Here is a 20,394-nt window from a genome sequence, read left to right on the forward strand (position 1 = left end):
TATTGCTTATTAATTAATTGAAACAAAAAAAAAACTTTATTTTTCCTGCTCTCATCTGATCACACTCCAAGCCATGCAGCTGAATCTACAAACCAAGCAAGATGTCCAGCATTTGGCTGAATATTTTGAACAGGATATTTAAGTCTGTCACTTTCTGAACTAATGCTGTTTAAGATGTTATGTTTTTCTTTACCAGTCACAAAAAGAGCAATATTTTTAGACATATTAAGAAAGTCAACAGTAAGCGACATTCGTTTATCCCCTCTGTTGGCAGCATTAGTCAGAATCACTTTCCTTGGGGTTGTTAAGGTTAAGGATTTATCATGTGGAAATAAAGAAGCTACATGACCATCTTTTCCCAGCCCAAGTACAACATAGTCCAGCCCATTGATTACAGAATTAGATAGCTGTCTCTCATAAAGAATGTCCCCTTCATCTTTATCAGTGCAGAGAGAGCCAGCTATTGATACTGGCATTGGGTGAAGGTTGACATAGGGAATGTTAATATGTTGTAAAAGTTCAGTAAACAATAAATTGAAATTAGATCTGTGACTGTTTAAAGGCTGACATCGCTCATCAACCAACCAGATGTGAGTGTTAACCCACAAGTGGAGGGGGTAAATTTCTCTTAATTTACGGAAAAGCAAAGCTGGTGTTTTACCACCGGAAAATCCAATGTGGAATGGCTTCTTCTCTTTAATCAATTTCATTGAGATTTCAATAATAGATGAAGTTAATTGCATGGCCAATGCACCAGTTGAATTCACATAGAGGTTTCCACCAAGAAAGTGTTTTGGTAATTGAGCAAATACTGGTTTGTCTGAAGTTGGCTTCACATATTTTTGCTGTAAATGTTCACTCTCAACGAATGCTAATTGTTTATTAATAATTGTAAAATCCAAAGTATTGTTTCGTGTGTAAAGTTTGGGACGTTTTGCCAATACATTAAGACTAGTTTGCCAAATATCCCACATACTCATTAATTGACGGGTTCCAACAAAGTTAGCTTGTTTACCGTTTACTATATCTTGAACCACTTGTATATAAGCATCGGTAGTTTGACCAGGAACACCAGTTTGGTAGGTAGACATCTCAGAACCATAAGCAGGAGGCTGAGACCACATTTTAGGTACAACATCCTTAGGCCAGAGAGCTTTGTGAAGAGACCATGGTACAATAATGCAGGGCTCTTTCATAACACCATAGTTGATATGAAAAACGATTTGTTGAATCCTCTCATTATCAGTAGTTGGTGGAATTTTGAATACATTATTTTTGAAAATAATTCTAACATAAGTGGTCCTTTCATCCATTTGTTTGCCAGCCACAAGGACAAATGGGACATCCTTCCATCGTGCAGATTCTATGTGAAGCAAGGCAGCTGCAAATGTTGGTGTCTTGACTGATGAAGATTTATTGATACCTTCTTTCTCTGCTTCTTGCATATAGTCTTTATACTGACCGAAAAGAAGAGACTTGACTTTCATTGGTTGCACTTGTTCAAGGAGAGCAATTTTCTTTTCTTTTATTTCATCAATGTTGTCTACATTTCCATCAGTAGGAAGTTCCATTGAAACTAGTGTAAGTAACTCTGTCAGGTGATTTTGCATCATATCACGAAGTACACCTACATTATTGTAAAACTTCGTTCTTCCTGGAAAAAATAAAATAAAATTAAATATATACAAGTTTAGAAATAGTGATGTATGATGAGAATTATTTTGTTTCCCTAAATACTTACCACTTACTGATGTGGTGTACCCAGCTGGGAGTAAATGTGGTGCATGCTCCTCACCCAGGTAAATTAAAAAAAAAGTTGGTGTTTTTTTAAATACGGAGAAAACCCGCCAAGCCAGGTGAAATCATAGTCGTGGCTGATGCCAGTGTCATGTAACTGACACCTGTGCTGGTGGCACATAAAAAGTACCCATCAAATGTTGGGCTCATGGAGGCAGTGTCAAGTTATCGAGACCTTTGGTGATATACTGTGCTTGAAAAGACCTGTCAAACCAGGTGAAATTATAGTCATGGCTGATGCCAGTGTTATGTAACTGATACCTATGTCGGTGGTACATTTTAAAGCACCCACTACACTCTTGGAGTGGTTGGCATTAGGAAGGGCATCCAGCTGTAGAAACTCTGCTAAATCAGACTGGAACGTGGTATAGCTCCCCAGTTTACCAGTTTTCAGTCAAACTGATGATGATGATGATGAGCATGGATAACTATTTATTGCAACTTTTGTCAGTTTTCTTTTGTTTCTAAATTGCCAAACCACACATTAGACAATCTTAATTCTGGACTCATGGCTGTGTAGTTAAAAAGCTTGCTTTGCAACTACATGGCTCTGGGTTCTGCTCCAGAATGCAACACCTGGGGCAAGTGCCTTCTGCTGTAACTTCAGGTCAAGCAAAGCCTTATAAGCAGACTTGAGAGATGGAAACTGAAAGTAACTTGTCATATGTGTGTGTGTGTGTGTGTGTGTGTGTTAGTCCCACCAACACCACTTGACAACCAGTGTTGGTGTCTTATATTCCTGTAACTTAGTGGTTCAGCAAAAGAGACCGATAGAATAAGTATCAGGCTAAAAAGTACTGGGGTTGATTCATTCAACTAAAATTTTTCAAGGTGGTGCCCCAGAAAGGCCACAATGAGTGAATCTAATCTCTCTCTCTCTATATATATATGTATATAAATTGATGCATATCTCAACTCAAAGTTTGTTGTGACAGGTGTACTAGAACAGTTATCAGTGAAAACCACCATGAAGAGAGGTCAATGAATTGTTTAATTAACTAATGATAACAATAATAACAATAACAGCAACAATAATTATAATATTTTAAAAGGAATGATGTAACTCTTCACAAAGGTAAGCAGACAAGATGAAGAGCGTGATGCAATTGCAACAGATATTTTATTGGTTGAGCGATATTTTGACAGCAAGCCTGTTTTTGTCAAGTTCAAAATAAAAAGTGCTAAAAATTGAAAATTATAGGAATTCAAATCTAAAGTATGAATGAGAGCAACCAGTGTCCACATGTTGGAATGACATAATCAGTCTTTAAGTTCCAATTTTATAACTGGTTATAATTATAATAATGCCCTGCTGCTGCTGCTGCTGATGTCCTGATGCAGTACCAGGCACTAGCTCTCATAGCTTCTGATCTTTACTGATTCTATATACTGTTCATGCAGTTTTGGTTACTTTTTCTAATGATTTATAGTGCACCTAAGCACTGTATACAATAATTTCAATATATAAAATTTTCAATTCAAGTTAAGTCATACACTCTTAACACAAAATATTAGCAAACACCCTTAACCTTTATTAGAGTTTTTTGGTACATTTCCAATCCCCAATCTCTCTCCTTCTCCTAAGTAAGATTTACAAAATATTGCATATGATATCTGGAATATCTATTTGATCTGGAAATTTTTTTTTTTTTTTTTTTTTGTACTTGTTTCAGTCATTTGACTGCGGCCATGCTGGAGCACCACCTTTTGAGTACAGCAGGGATCACCACCTCCTGCCGGAGCCTCGTGGAGCTTTTAGGTGTTTTCGCTCAATAAACACACACAACGCCCGGTCTGGGAATCGAAACCGCGATCCTCCGACCGCAAGTCCGCTGCCCTAACCACTAGGCCATTGCGCCTCCATAATAATAATAATAATAATGATAATAACAAATGCCCTGATGTTGTACCAAGCAGTGACTCTTATGACTTCTGATCTCAACTGATTGGAAGTGTTATCATGTACATACTTTGTCTTGGTGTAAAAGATAGGCTAGAGCAAATATTCCAATCAGTACAACAGATTTACTTGTCATTAGCTTGACCTTAACCAGTTGAGCATCTCCCTTCATGGTTGACAATTTGTGCATCTCTGATCACAGACAGGTATAGTGGAGTAACATCATAGCCATGTGATGAGAGGTATTCTTTGGAGTTTGAATAACTCACCCCTGGAAACATGGGTTGTTTTGCTCATCATCCTTACACAAAGGGACCTTTTGAATGGGATGGGCTACTCGACTGGAAGAAAATTTTAATTGGGCCCCTACCTGCAAAGTCATGCACTGCTTATCTTGACATAAGATCACCATATTTCACATATGATGTTGTGATGTATGTGCCTGGTGTACTTTTATCAGATAGGTAGTCATGATGGGTATATTGGGCTTCATATATTTGTACTCCAGTGTCACTTTGATGAAATGCACTGCTCTCTCACTCAATAATAATTATTTCAAATTTTGGCACAAGGCCAGAAATTTTACAGAAGAGTGGGTAAATCAATTACATTGAACCCAGTGCTCAACTGGTACTTATTTTATTGACCCTGAAAGGATGAAAAGCAAAGTCAACCTCAGTGACATTTGCTCAGACTATAACACTGAAAGAAATGTCATTAAGCATTTGTCCAGTATTCCAACGATTCTGCCAGCTGGTCACCTTAATAATGGTTTTAAATTTTGGCTCAAGGCTAGCAGTTTTGGGAGAGGGATAAGTTAATTACATTGATCCAAGTGCTCAACAGGTACTTATTTTATCACCCCCAAAAGCATGAAAGGCAAAGTCATCCTTGGTAGCAATAGTAAAAATAATTCTTTCTAATTCTGATACATAGCAGCAGTTTTGACGTGGGGACATATGTTGATTATATTGACCACAATAATTAACTAGTACTTCATTTTATTGATCCTGAAAGTTTGAAAGGTAAAGTTGGCCCTGGTGGAATTTGAACCCAAAATGTAAAGAGTTGTATGAAATACTGCAAAGTATTTTGCCTGATGTGCTAATAGTTCTATTAATTTGCAAAAATAGCAATAATGATGATGATGATGATAATGGTGACTACACCACCACCACTAAATACAACTCATGTACACATGTCTATGAACATACATGCATCAAAACTTCAATACTGAGAAAATGGAGGGGAAACAACTCACACTCTCTTACAGCAAGCTGTTCAACCATGGTGAGTCAGGTAAGAGCATGACCAGTACAGTTATAGTTGGAATACACTCAATCACAAATCTCAGTGAACAAGGACAGGCCAGCCTTGCCCATATCGTCTTTTCTCAGATGTAGTGTATCTAGGATTATATTGTGTCTGACCTATTTTAAGATGGTTTAAGGGTGATTTGGTGGCTATTTCTAATAGGTAATGCAACAGAATAGAGACTTGTTCTTTGAGTGTAGATCAAGTTTTCAAAATTGACAAGTACAAATACACCACCCAGAAATATCAGTGAAATTATTTGACCCCCACATTTTTATTCAAGAGAAAACAGAACAAAATTGCCTTCATGTAATTCTTCTTTATTCACTTAGGTGTTGGACAAATTTAAAGAGCTTAAATCTATCCTAATTTTATTAAACATAGCAATCTTCCGTCTCCTTTCACCTCACCCAGAAGCCACCCCTATGAGAAGCACTGCTCTGAATAGCAATGAAATGAGATCAATAGAAAGAGTGACATTATAGAGTTACAGAGAAAAGAACCTATTTTCATGAGATTCTTGGCTTATTAAATTAGTATCATCTGTAAGCATCAATTAACATCATCAGTAAACATTAATATCTTTTATTTCCAGCAACTTTCTTTTCAAACTGACTTTAGCTCAACTATTTCCGGTCAACACTTCATATATGGTTTAATTAGACCCTACTATTTCTCCTCATTTCAGAGCTGACTAACTTTACTTACTCTCTTTTACTTGTTTCAGTCATTTGACTGTGGCCATGCTGGAGCACTGCCTTTTAGTCGAGCAACTTAACCCCAGGACTTATTCTTTGTAAGCCTAGTACTTATTCTATCGGTCTCTTTTGCCGAACCACTAAGTTACGGGAATGTAAACACACCAGCATCGGTTGTCAAGCAATGTTGGGGGGACAAACACAGACACACAAACATATATATATACATATATATGATGGGCTTCTTTCAGTTTCCGTCTATCAAATCCACTCACAAGGCTTTGGTCGACCTGAGGCTATAGTAGAAGACAGTTGCCCAAGGTGCCATGCAGTGGGACTGAACCCAGAACCATGTGTTTGGTAAGCAAGCTACATACCACACAGCCACTCCTATGCCTACTTACTCATATATTTCAATTGTTACATGCATTCAGGCATCTAATTACATGCATCATTGGAACCAAATGTGACAGGTGCACAGAAACAATAAACAATAAGAGCACAAGAAATGTATAACTGCTATGCTGATGATGTCTACTAATGCTCAGGAGTCACAGAGTAACTGCAAAGGAGAGAAAAGATGCCAGAAAATTGTCTGAAGCTGTTGAGAAAGCAAGCCATTACATCTGGCTGAGAGAAGATGAGTGATGCAGCAAGATTAAGTGTTTAGGATGATACAAACATCTGGCCCAGAATTGCAACAAAGCTTGTGGTTTTATGAGGGAGTTTTGTTGGCAACATTGGTGGGTGGCCCTGGGTAACTTCAGTGTTGAATAGGAAGGGGCTGAAATACCTAAAGAGCTTCTTCACCATTTGATGAGACATCAACTCCAGTATTCAGACACAAAGTACAACAGCACCCTCAGCATAGAAGTATTCACCCTCAATGATAAAAAAACAACAACAAAAAGAAACCATACCATATATTCTGTCTCTTTTAGAAAACTGAATAACTTAAGTAATAGCCTTCTTTAAATAAGTATTATTTATTTGTTTTACTTCATATCCTATTTGGTGATCAACAGCATCCTTAGTTATAGGTTTCCAATAAACCAATAACTGCATCACTGTATGATGGTGAGAATGATAAAGGAGTATCTGTAACTCGGTGTTGAACAAACATCACAAAGAACTTCATTGAAAGAACATTGCTTTTCCAATTGTCTTACTTATGTCTACATCTTTTGCTATCATAGAGTGGCAAAATTTACCTTATATATATGTAAACAGACACACATTACATAGATGATGAGCTTTCATACCATTCTTATTTATGAAATTCAGATCACAAAATATTGGTCAGTTGGTGGCTATAATATAAATACAGTGCAATATGAATCAAACATGGAACTATGGGTTATAAAGTCAATTTCTTAACCACACAGCTATGCTTGAGTCCTTAAGGAAGTTGAAGAGAATTAGAAGAACACAATAGGGGAGAGCTCACAAGATAAAATAGTAATCTGCCAAGACTTACCTTTGACACCAACGTATTCTTTGCTGACAATTTCCACCCTTTCTACATGATGTCTGTTCAATAGAGGTTCCAACCAATTTTGGTTTTTAATCCTACAATACATACATACATATATTACATACATGCATACATACGTATATACATCTATACCTTGATACTGTGTGGACTGGGATCCCAGGTGATAGGGCACTGACATTAGATAAGTGTTGAAGTCTTATAGTATGCAAATTAGTAGCCCAGTGCCCTGAAGCTACAGAAATGGTAGTGTATATAAATGGATTGGCTGCTTGTTTCTCAAGGACTGGTCAAATGTCTGTTCGTCAGTTTGAGTTCGGTCGTGTTTTTTACGCTCGTAAAATTCGGTAAAAAAAGATCAAAAAGAATTGTTGTTGTTTTGGAAGTTTTGAACGGCGTTGAAACGGTTTCGCGTTCCGCTGGTTCTGCGCGTTACACTTTTTCTGTCTTGACGGCCGTTTTCGGCCTGTCAAACAGGAGGAAATGGATGACCACTACCTAGTGGAGGAGTCGGAGGAAGAATGGATATTTGAGAGCTTGTCGGAGACATCGAACTCTGAAGACGAGCAAATCGGTGATGTAAATAATGTGGAGACAAAAACAGGAAAACGTACGCAGGAGTTGCAAAAAAGAAGACGGAACAGGAAAAAGAAATAAACCTAGAAAAATTGCCAGGTTTCCAGAGGTATATGAGGAAGGACAGTGGCGAGGTGGAACTGGAACCACCACCAAAGAGAAAGGAATGGTACAATAAGAGGACCATAATTTACAGGGTGTTCGTGAACGATAGAAAGAAAATAGAGATCGTAAACATGGAATGGATAGAGGAGGCCCTGAGAAGATCGGAGGAGGAAATCATTTTTCTGACTCGAGGATCGAAGTACGGTACTGTAGTGGTGCATTTTAAAAGTGAGACTGCAGCGAGGAGGATGGCGGTGAAGGCGGTGAAGTCAGAAAGGGTAACACTTTTACCTATGTACTTGAATAGAAGGATCACACGAGTAAGGGTGGAGGGAGTGCCACCAAACGTGGAGGCTGAGTGGATTGTGGCGGCTGTGATCAGCGGCCACGAGGAGAAAGTAGATATTCTTCATGCCTCGGTCAAGACCGAGGGCTGGAGAGGCGTAATAGTGGAGCTGAACGTGCAGGCGGAGAGCGAGGTACTGGTGGACCTGGCGGAGAGCATTAAATTGGGAGACGTGATTATGAGAGTGTGGGTGGAGGGCAGAGCTCCATGTTGTTACAAGTGTGGCCTGAGGGGCCACATAAGAGCCTTCTGCCCTCCCCCACCAAGAGAAAAGGAAATCGTTGAGGAAACTACAAAAGAGGAGGCCCCAAAAGAAGAAGAAATTAAAGAGAAGCAGACGGAAAGGGAAATGACAGAGGAGGAGGAGATGCAAAAAGAGTGTGAGGAGGGCAGAAAGAAGAGAAAAGGAAAGAAAAGGAAAAACTGTGCGAAGCCCCAACCCACCCCAATACCACCCACACCCTTGGAGACCCATCCTGCCCCCGCAAACAGCAATCCCACCCACTCCCCGCCTACAAGAAAAACGAAAACAGACACACAGAACATACAAAAGCCCCAGTCCTACTTTTTATGTGTTGTGGGGAAGGGGGATACTGAGAACGCAAGAAGGCTTTTTGAAGACGATGTATGGCAGGAGTATGAGGACGGAAGTTATGCGGTATTCGATTTTGAACTCATGGGCTCTTTGATGAGCAAGTGCAATGAACTACGTATAAATTGTATATCAGCATTTATGAAGGATGATATGATAGAGAGATATGAGAGAGAAATGAAAGGTGAGGTGAAAAACTTTGGAATTGTGATAGGAAACGGAAAGGTAAGTGATGCTGGCGGAGGGGGCCGTTAGCATCGCTTTCATGTTATCATTTTTTCATTTTAACATTCATTTAATCATAATTTTAATCGCATTGTTTTATGTCCCCCATGTTTTGTAATGTTCCCTCTTCGTGGCCCCTAGTGGGTAATAAAGAAATAGGACTGGTCAAATGATATAGATACCTCATAAAGGTCGAAAATTGATTAAGGTTGTTCATCATTTTCTCAATCAACCAAGAAATAGTTAAACTTGCCATACTTCTGTCTATTGTGTAGGTTTGAATATATACAGGTGTGGCTGTGTCGTAAGTAGCTTGCTTCTCAACCACATGGTTCCTGGTTCAGTTTCATTGTGTGACACCTTAAGCAAGTGTCTTCTACTATAACCTCAGGCTGACCAAAGCCTTGTGAGAGGATTTGGCAGATGGAAACTTAAGGAAACCTGTCATATATATATATATATATATATATATATTTGTGTATGTGTGTTTTTCCCCTACCACTCCTTGACAACTGGTATTGATATGTTTACAATCCCGTAACTTAGCTGCTAGACAAAAGTCACCAATAGAATAAATACCAAGCCTCAAAAAAATAAAAAAGTCCTGAGGTTCATTTGTTTGACTAAAACCTTTTAAGGTAGTACCCCAGCACAGCTGCAGTCAAATGACTAAAACAGGTAGAAGATAAAAGATATGTGTATGTATAGAGAAAGAAAGGGAGTAAAACTTTAAATCCACTGAAATTATAAAATGCAAAAGGGATGAAAATAAAGCAAGAAATTTATAAAAACTTGTGATAGTCTGTGTTGTCAAAAAAATAAAGAAGATTAATAGTCAATGGAATTTTTAAAACGGTTGATAAACTTTTATAAAATTTATAAAAAAAAACAACTGATAAAATAAGACTAATTTGTATGCTTGAGCATGGGGAGCTCTGAGTTCTGACTTTTTTGAAGAAATATAAGGTGTGTATTAAAATGCTGTGAATGAAGTTCCTCAACTTCATTCACACACAAACTCACCTTACTTTATGAAAGGAAGACATAGTATAAAGTACCAAAAGATGACCTCAGGACACTGAACCTTTTGGAGATGACAAAGGACCTAGATGTACTCCAGAAAACCTGTCCTGTTGAGGTCACTTCCCTGGGTGAAGGGGAGTGGCCTGCAATAGTCTTGCACCATGTAAAAAGCACTTGTGACAGCACCGTGTAATATAGCTCTTGCTGAGGCTACATTAAAAACACCTGGCACACTGTGAATTAGTTGGCATTAGGAAGGGCATCCAACTGTAAAAATCAAACTAAATCAGACTAAAACCTGATGCAGCTCTCTGGCTTGCCAGCTCTGGTCAAAATGTCTAACTCATGCCAGCATGGAAAGCAGACGTTTAGGGATGTTGAAACAGTTTTATTAGTACAAAGACATTATAGAGCTGGCAGTGGAAGAGTGGTAAGGAAAATACTATTGTCACTGGTATTTCATGTAATATGTTGTTATGGCATATCATGTTAGTGTGGGGAATAAGTGGTTCAATAGCAGTGAAATTTGTGAATTTTCCAAAACTGGAAGATAGAGACAACTGTGTAGGTTCTGTGTAGCTAGTGATTCAGTAGAAATAATTGAAGATTGAAAGTAATTGGAGGGGAAAATGTGGGCAAGAAGAAAGTAGTGGAAGAATAAATTTCTGTGAAAGAACATTGTATACAGTAATCCCTTGACTATCACGGGTATTATGTTCCCAAACTCCCCATGATAGGTGAATATCTGAGAACTAGAAACAGTGCTGTACTATTTTTTTAAAAATTATTTTTATAATTTGTATATATTCATTTTATTATAAATGCTAAACAACACCATGGAGGAATCAATGTAAGCTTAAGTAATAAGCTGCAATAGGTGAACTGCAATATGGCGAGGGATCACTGTATAGTGTTTAATATGGAACTTGTTTAGCAGATAGCCAGTTTCCATTATTCTTTACCATAGCCTGGAATGTATGTGCTTGTGACCAATCCTAGACATTTAAAAAGCACTTTGCAGGATAGCATTAGGCAAACATTTTGTAAAGAGATAAAAGAACAACAGTTCAATGTCAATCTACTTCTTGATCCTGAAAGGAAATGGAAAGTAAGTGATACAGTCTTGACTATCTGAAGAATGTGGACTATTGATGTGTGTGTGTGTGTGTGTGTAACAGTATGTATTGGATTTTGCTGTTGAGTGTCTTTTGATTGTTTTTTTTTCTTATATGAAATGTAGTTGAGAAGTTTGATTTCCACTCACATGGTTTTGGGTTGTCCCACTACATGGCACCAAGAATGGATTTAAACCTAGGACATTATCATCATTTAACATCTGTCTTCCATTCTGGAATATTTTGACAGCATCCAATGGGTTGGAGGACTGTGTTATGTTCCAGTGTCTGTTTTGGCATGGTTTCTATGGTTAGATGCCCTTCCTAATGCCAACATTTTATGTACCAAGTGCTTTTTCGTGGCATTAGCACTAGTAAGATTATTCTGTAGCTTGCATGACTAAGATCCCTTTCTACTCAGTAGGGCTACAATAGAGAAGGAAGCAACTTTATGCTAGAAAATAAAAGGTTGTTAAAGGAATGAGCCAGAACAGGTATCTTGTTGTAGAAGACCTACATAGTTACTCACTTTGTACAAGTGTGAGTTTATAGTAATCAGAGTGAAGTTGGCGAGATAAATAAACATAGATGCACAAATGTTTAAATCAGCACACTATTATTTCTATCAGTTTAGCTCGGTATTATTTTACTAAAAACATCACCACTTACCTGAATGGTAGAATTTGTTTAACAACAGGTTTCTGCAAGTAATGGTCAACCCTGTAGATTTCTTCCTCTGCGTACCACTGCTCAAGAGACGAGGCTAAGGCTTCTGAAGTTTTACGGTCGTTGCCAAAGGGTTTCTCCAGAACTAATCGTATCCAACTGTTAGCCACATGTGATCGACAGTGTTTGTGTAAAAGCTGAGCTGTTTTCACATATGTGGCTGGAGGAGTTGATAAATAAAAAATACGACCAGCAATGGGATTATCTGGGGAATGACCTTCTTCGTCAAGAGCCATTTGATGGGCTAAATTTTCATAGTCTTCTTCGACTTTCAGCTGGACATATCTAACAACTGTTATAAATCGTCTCTTATGACTTTCACATTGCATATTGTAACAAGTAACAGAACGGTCAATTATTTTCATGAGAGTGTCTTCGCCAAAAGTTTTATTTGCCCTTGCACCTCCAAAGAACAGAAAATAGGGACCTTTATTTTCGATTCCATTTTTATAGGTTTCAAACATGCTATGCCATAGGTATTTCTTAGCTAGGTCTCCGGTAGCACCAACCAAAACAACACTGATAAACTGATTGGTAGACACGGCTTGAATGATGCATAAAAAGAATATTACAGCCAGAAAGTTCTGGCAAGAATTCATATTAAATAACATTTCTGGAAGACCTAAATGATATCCTTTGTACAAAACAACATCAATATTAAAAACAAACCACTTCGTTGAAGAATTGGTTTATGAAATTAATACAGCGAACACACCACTTTAAAGATATAATATTGTTTTTCAAGGATACAGTCTATCATACAATTAATGCCTTCGTCTTTTCAACATCACATTTGTTTGTTCCATTTATATTTACAAGTATGTATGTATGTAAATTACTTTAATACACAGCGGATAAGTTTTATAACGAACTACTTGATAGACGTCGTCCATCTAGCAGACTGCAAAAAGTCTTTACTGTGAAATTTACAATGTCAACAATAACATACACCGGTGTTTCCTTCGGTGGCGTATGCTCTACACATGTTATGCATATACAACAATATATAACCTTAGGGGAAAAACATGAAATTGAAATAAAATAAAAATTAACTTTGTGTATAGTAAACTATATTTAAATCTCGGTAAAAAATAGTCCCTACTAGTTCAGTGAATTCGGCGTTCTCAAATACATTAAAACTCCTCTGTCCGGTGTAAAGCAGTGATTTTCCAATTTGTTTCTCTCTTTTAATTAGGGCTTGGGTTTTGAATAATTTTTATAATAATCATTTTGCCGTTAGTTTTCGTGTTTCAGTTATAATAAAAACAAGAAGGGGTCTTCAATATCCTGCCCTCCACTGTAAAATTTTATTCTTTCCTTTGTTTATATATTGTGATATGCAGTAATTGTATAGCCAAAAATAAATGAATTGGATATTGCAAAAATAAAAGAGCAGCAACTTATCTAATGTCCCCACTTTCTATAGACGTATAAAGAAAATATATATACGTCAGCTGTCGTTACATACTGTCTGCTCCATAGAAGTATTCAGCAGCAAATATACTTCCTCGTACTTTTATCACACACACAATGTATAAAATATATATGTAATATATGAATTATATATAATATAATATAATATAATATAATATAATATAATATAATATAACTTCATACATTTTCAAACTGATATGTAATTCTACACGTGTTCTCTGTTTTGTCCAGTTTTCTAGTTTGATTTTGTAAAATGATAAACACTGTGAAGGCAAAAAATTATTTTTTTACTTGTTATCTATTTCAACAAAAAAATAAAGCTCAGTCCATTTTTCATTAAAAAAATTCTACACGTGAATTTTACACGTGTAAGGTTCCTTACTCACACACATAACATAAATCTATACATGCCAGTGATTTTTAGAACCATAATCTAAAACTATAGTCTATTTTTACTTAAAATGTGTAACTTAACCCTATCACTTTTCAAAGGGACAAAAAAGGAATTTTCACCTTTATTAAAACATTATGGCTAGCATCAAATTAATAAGTAGTGTTATTCTTTCTGATTTTATGATTTATTTCTTGAATATTTTCAACAATGTAAAAGTAAAATATTCCAAGTATAACATCTTTAACTATTGAGCCTTGTCGCCATCCATATTTACTGCTCTCCTATAATTTCAAACTGTTATTTCCGTTTTGTGATCCAGCATGTTTAATAATTTAGCGTTAGGGATTGAAAAAGCTAAATTACTTTTAGATGATCCCGCATCATTATGTATACAAAAAGACAGCGAAGAAGAAATAGCTATTCCGCCTGCTTTTATTGGCAAGTTGAACGAAGGTATTAGATTTCGTTTGGATTCTGAAATCAACACATTTTCTCCTCGGTATGTATTCAGAAAACGAGCACATGTATTTTGTTAACTTCTTCCTATTCTGTTGAAGCAGTTTTAAGTCTTATGTACTGCACATCATTTTTAACACGAAGCTGTTCCAGATTATAAGTACCTTGTTTTATGACTTATTTCTGATTATTAGTTTTTTTTCCATCATAGAGACCTGATGAGGTTTTAACACTAGGCGAATCGTGATGAAGTAAATTTGTAAACAAAGACGTTCCTTCCGTGACTGACATCTTTTATTGAAACATACTATGCCGAGTTCTACATTCTAACGTTTATTTCTTTTTCTCCAGGTCAGTCTTGATAGGGTAGACCAATGAGTTAAGGTGTTCCAATCGTGACTGTCGCATTTGGCCAAACAGTGAATCAAAGGTTACATTATCCAACTTGATAGAGCAAATCTATAATCAAAGTTGTTCTAACCGTGACCATCACATCAATGACTACAAGATCTAGTATTGTTATTGATGTTTAACCCTAGGTTAGCACTGTTCCCATAAGCCTGTGATCAAAGATACTCAAGTCTTGATCATCTTGTCTTGTCTTTAAAATGTAGTGTATTTGGAATGAGAGGACAGTATTATAAACGTTTCTGCATTAGTTTGCATCATCAGCACAGCAGTTATCTATTTCTCGTGCTCTTAATGCTTGGTTTCTGTGACACTTGCCACGTACACGTGTAGTCTACATTTTCCGTTAATCTGCCTGTAATCAGTAAAATTCTTGTGTTTACACTGGATACACTATAAGGAAATTATACTTATTTTCTTCATATCGAACATAGTCATTTCCCTGATAGTAGCAGGGTACTGTCTTCTCTTGTATTTACTGAAACTTTGGCTTTTGCTAAATTTGCTTCGAGGCCTCCCGTGTCGCTCAAGGACTTCAGTTTGAATAAATTTCATCATATTTCATATTTAGATGCTTTTATTAAATTCATTCATTTGTTAAACATAAATAAATCTTAGAATTAAATGGTTTTGATTTACTGTCAGGTGACTTTTGGCCAACCCTGTATATCTAGATTGTTAGCATATGGAAATTTCTGTGAATAACTGGTCTTAAGAGAATATTAATTCTTTTTACTATAAGCACAAGGCCTGAAATTTGGAGGCATGGAGCTGGTTGATTACATCAAGCCCAGTGCTACCAATCTTATTTTATTGACACCAAAAGGATGAAAGGTAAATTTGACCGAGGTAGGATTTGAACTCAGAACATACAGAGCTAGAACAAATATCACAACTCTCCAACACTCAACCAATTCTACCATTGCCATGGAAGTATGCAATGAAGAACAGTTTACAGTTTGTTGAGAGGTTTACATAAAAATACTGTAGGGGAAATGAGATAAAAATGATATATTATATACAAAATATATGAATACCTGGATGATGCAGTCCTAAGTAGAACCAATCAAAGAACCCCACAGATCTAAGATCACTCACGCTAAGTACACAATCTCTCCCTCAATCTACAGTCACATGCTTAGAATAATTCAATTCACCCAAACCATTTTCGTGTCACTCATCTTTCAGCAAATTCACTGAGGCTAATGCATTTTGCTCTCCATCCTTATTTTTTTATGAAGTGGAATTTAAGTTGATGAGGGCTTCGCTGAAGAGGAAAGTGTCTGCTACCACATAACCACTTTCACCATAGCCACCAGACAGAGGAACACTGCTTGCCTCGCTGAAGGTGGTGAGACAATCTACATGATGGGCTTGACTAACAGTCAGATCCATCCTACACAACACTACAGTTGTTTGATATTACTTTACAAGTCAGCAATAATAATAATAATAATAATAACACTAATATTAGATATTTCTTTTTCATTTTCAAATCAGTTTTTGTTGAAATTTCCAAGTAGGTGCATGCATGGCTGTGTAATAAGCAGTTTGCCTCCCAACCACATCGTTCTGGGCTCACTCCCATTGCGTGGCACCTTGGGCAAATGCCTTCTACCATAGCCTCAGGCTGACCAAAGCCTTGTGAGTGGATTTGGTTGACAGAAACTGAAAGAAGCCTGTCGTATGTGTGTGTCATTGTCCCCCACCACTGCTTGACAACTGGTGTTGGTGTGTTTACATCCTTGTAACTTAGCAGCTCAGCAAAAGAGAATGATAGCATAAGTACCAGGCTTAAAAAGAAGATAAGTACTGGGATTGATTAGTTCAACTACAATTCTTCAAGGTGGTGCCCTACTATGGCCGCAGTCAAATGTCTGAAACATGTTAGATAAAAGATATGTAATAACATGTATGACCTTTCAACATACATGTAATTACTAAATATATTATACAATGTAATAATCAAAACTCTCAAAATCAAGATAATTCAAAATATCAATATAATACATAAGTTTCTTAATTCATTGAACTGAAAGGCAATGCAGTAAAGATGGGATACTACAGAGGTATGAAACTGTTAGATCAGGTTATGAAGGTTACAGAATGAGGTGTAGCACATTTGATAAGGAAGAAAATTAATCTAGATGTGATGGAATTTGGTTTTGTAATAGAAAGAAGTGCCACCAGTACCATTTTCCTAGTGAGATAACTGAAGAAGAATAAGCCCCAATATCTGGCTCTTGTTTATCAAGAGAAGAACTTTAATAGGGTATCCTGCTCTATGATCTGATGGTTACTATGGAAGCCCGCAGTAGTTAAATGGCTTATGAAATCTCACAGAGGTGCGGTTAGTAAGGTAAGTGTTAGTGATAGGTCTGGTGATGAATCCAGTGTAAAGGTATCAGTGAACCAGAAAACGGTCCTCAGTCTCATTATGTTCCTCGAAACAATTCAAGAAGAGTTTAACCCTTTCGTTACTATATTTCTGACCAAAATACACCCCTCATGAGTTTCAATTAAATTCTAAAGTAATCATGAATCTAGGCTTGTTTCATTAAATAACTGTAACCTTTTTACTTATCAACATATTAATGTGATATTTGGAACATAATTAAAGAAAGGGTTCTTAATCAATTCTATTGCATAACTTTTGTCTCAAAGTGACTTTAATTACAGGTAAATCCAGGTAAATTGAGCAAAAGGTAAAAATATTAAAATTTTAAAATGAGCAAAAGGTAAAAGTATTAAAATTTTGTTTAAACATCACCATAGAAAATGAATCATAAACTAATATTCAAATGGGTATGCAACAAAATTTTGATAAAGAAGAAATGTGCACATCACTATATCATCAGTTGAATTTAATGCACAACAGGTGTGGAATAAACTGAAATATTGGAATCCACCGTAAGTTTGACCGAACTAAAGAAATCGGTCAAAAAATAATATACGGCCCTGGTTATGGTATGGAAGTGATAAATTCCAGACCACATCGTTCCTTAGGCCATGCTGACTAACATTATTTTCCCTGTATAAAAACTAAATCCACACAGTACCCAGTATTTGCTTCACAAATTTTCCGAAATTTGAACCCCCATTTTGTGTTTGTTTACGTTCTGCGTAAGTTTGTTTCCGCATTGATCGCTTCAAACAATAACTTCCAGACCACATCATACCCTAAGCCATGCTGACTAACATTAGTTTCCCTGTATAAAAACTAAATCCACAACAGTACCCAGTATTTGTTTCACAAATTTTCCAATTCGGAATCAATGCTTGATAACATGAAACTCCTATCTATTTTCAAAGTTGAAGAAAAATCGATGCCGAAAAAATCTCCCAAAATTCAGGGAATTAAAATTACACGTCGATCTTTGTACAAAACTGTAGTTGAACTGTTTACGAAGTATAATACGTGTTTGCACAAATGTACTAAAGAGATTTGCTCTGATATTCTCATTTAAATATGAATAGGTAAATTCGGGCGCGTTTGGTCACATTAACCAAAATTTTTTTCGGGCGGCTTTGGGCGGTTTGGTAACGAAAGGGTTAAACTGTTGTAAAATAAACAAAAAAACTTCCTAACATAATGCTACATGTAACTTTAGATGCTTAGAACCTTCCTAAGTATCCTAGCTGTCCCTAATAACACTGTTTTCTAGAGCTGCCCTAAAGGTTTTATGCCTATTTCGTCTCCATCTTTAAGGGATTGTTCCTAATGCACCTATAACTACGGGAATATATTTTACCTGCACTTTCCATAATCTCTGTAACTCAATGGCAAGGTCCTGGTACTTTGCTGTATCTCTCATATTGACTTTCTTATCATCATCATTATTATTATAATAATTATACTAATATCTCTATTTAGTTTTAATATTTGATTTTTCATTTTTCAGTTTGAATGGAGTAATTTTGGCTTATAAAGACCTCAAGTTGCTTAGTTCTGAAGGGAAAATACAAGGAGATCGACCTTTTATTTATTTTAATATGAAGATTAGTTACATTGTGTTCCAGCCAAAAATTGGAAGTACTTTAACAGGTGTCATCAAAGAGATTTATGCCAGCCATGTGGTGTGTGTTGTGCATGAACTTTTCAATGCTACTGTGATTAAATCTAGTGATGACGCTATGTGGGACATTAATGCATTTAGAGTTAGTTTTTTGATAGAGTTCACAGTTACGGAATTAAACTCAACTCCTAAATTATTCTCCATGAAAGGTAAACTAATTAAAATGATTGAGACAGACTCTCTTGTAAAACAAGATAAAAAGGCAAAGAAAAGACATAGGGATGTAGAATCTGAAGATGTATGTCCTGACAGTGAGAAGTTAAAAATCGAAAACCATGAAATGAATGGCCACACACATGATGTTATCAATGACTGCAGGTAAGATAGTAATTTTATTTGTTTATGAATTTTGTCATATGAATGTCACTGTGTGTTTAATCCTTTTGTTTTCAAATTTTATTGAAATGTGCTACCTTTGTTTCAGTTAATTTTGAAAGCAATGAAAAATTCAGTAAAGTAACTTTGTCATGGTGGGCTGGCAGAATCATTAGTACATCAGACAAAATGCTTAGTGGCATTTCTGGCCTAGTATCCACATTCAAAAGAATTAAGCTGGTGTTTGGAGCATATGGAAGGTTTTAATTTGATTCATTTTCAAATTGGAAGTTTGTATCTTAGGACCAAGTGTAGTCTCAGGCAGGAGTGGAGTTAGAACTTGATGAAATCTCCAGGTGGTTTAAATGCACAAGTCTGATATCCAAGTGGCTAGAAAGTGTCATGACCAGGATGTGACCTGGCATTAGAATGTAAGAAGTTAAGGACCGAAACACTTGTATATGAGTTGGGTATTTCTTCTCTGAAGACCTACTCTTCTGAGTTTCTTACCACTCTATTGTCATCATTTTCTAATATGGCATTGGTTAGTGGAGTTACTACACAGCATGTTACTGCTTGTCTTCAGTCATGTATCATCTAACTGTGAAGTCCAATATCCAGAGATCTGACTTCACTTCTTCATGTCTTCTTCAGATAGATCGACAAACCACATGTACCACTCCTTGTTCATTCATGTTACATCTGCATACTAAGGCAGTCATTTCTTCCTGCATACATTAAATGATGCTATTAATTTGTAGCCCCTCTCTTAGCTCACTTGTACACCTCTCGAGTAGGCTGACATTATAATAATGTGTTTGTCATATAAGATGACAGCCATTATATCACTTAGTCATACAGTCAGAATTTCCATGATCACAAATGAAGTAAAAAGATAAACTTTAATTCCTGATATGTATATCACAGGATTATTTGACAAATATCTTATTTCTGTAGTTCTTATAAAACAGAATTATCAAATATTATTGAAAGCTATAATTTAGATCTCTTTAAATTTTCAGCAGCTAATTTTAGATGTTTTCATTTATTTTTATTTTATTTTTCAGTCCTCCTGCAAAGAAAAAAAAGAAGAAAAAGAAAAAGGCGGATGAAGATAACTGATTTGATCTTTCATTGATTTGTTCAGCATTGACTCGAAAACGACTTCAACACCAAACAAATTGTTTATTGTGTGGTGAATACGTCAAACACACTTTCAACATCCGCACAGATACTACAGATCCACATCACATTACAGAACTGATATCTCTTCATCTTTAGGAATGGAAATAAATTTTATATTTTCTAAATATTTAGTCATTGTAGTCATTAAGAAATAAGAATTGGGTAAAGGAAAATACAGGAGGATCAATTAATAATGATTTTATTCAATATATTCCTC

General features: G+C 36.2%; 2 protein-coding genes across 2 annotated transcripts; one reads left to right on the forward strand and one right to left on the reverse strand.

Annotated features, from left to right (window-relative positions):
• On the reverse strand, positions 1 to 13,394 carry LOC115211672 (GDH/6PGL endoplasmic bifunctional protein-like). Its single transcript, XM_029780312.2, has 3 exons — positions 11,853 to 13,394; positions 7,187 to 7,278; positions 1 to 1,654 (listed from the first exon to the last, which is right to left on the reverse strand). The coding sequence occupies exons 1-3, from the start codon at positions 12,518 to 12,520 to the stop codon at positions 60 to 62; spliced, it is 2,355 nt and encodes a 784-aa protein (XP_029636172.1). The 5' UTR covers positions 12,521 to 13,394; the 3' UTR covers positions 1 to 59.
• A 627-nt stretch (positions 13,395 to 14,021) lies between these two features.
• On the forward strand, positions 14,022 to 20,302 carry LOC115211673 (DNA-directed RNA polymerase I subunit RPA43). The gene is made up of 3 exons (XM_029780313.2): positions 14,022 to 14,236; positions 18,504 to 18,995; positions 20,060 to 20,302. Exons 1-3 carry the CDS (start codon positions 14,058 to 14,060, stop codon positions 20,112 to 20,114), a joined length of 726 nt encoding a protein of 241 aa, XP_029636173.1. The 5' UTR covers positions 14,022 to 14,057; the 3' UTR covers positions 20,115 to 20,302.
• The last annotated feature ends 92 nt before the right edge of the window (positions 20,303 to 20,394 follow it).

Source organism: Octopus sinensis, linkage group LG5 (assembly GCF_006345805.1).
Source record: "Octopus sinensis linkage group LG5, ASM634580v1, whole genome shotgun sequence".
In the NCBI taxonomy this organism is placed as follows: domain Eukaryota; kingdom Metazoa; phylum Mollusca; class Cephalopoda; order Octopoda; family Octopodidae; genus Octopus; species Octopus sinensis.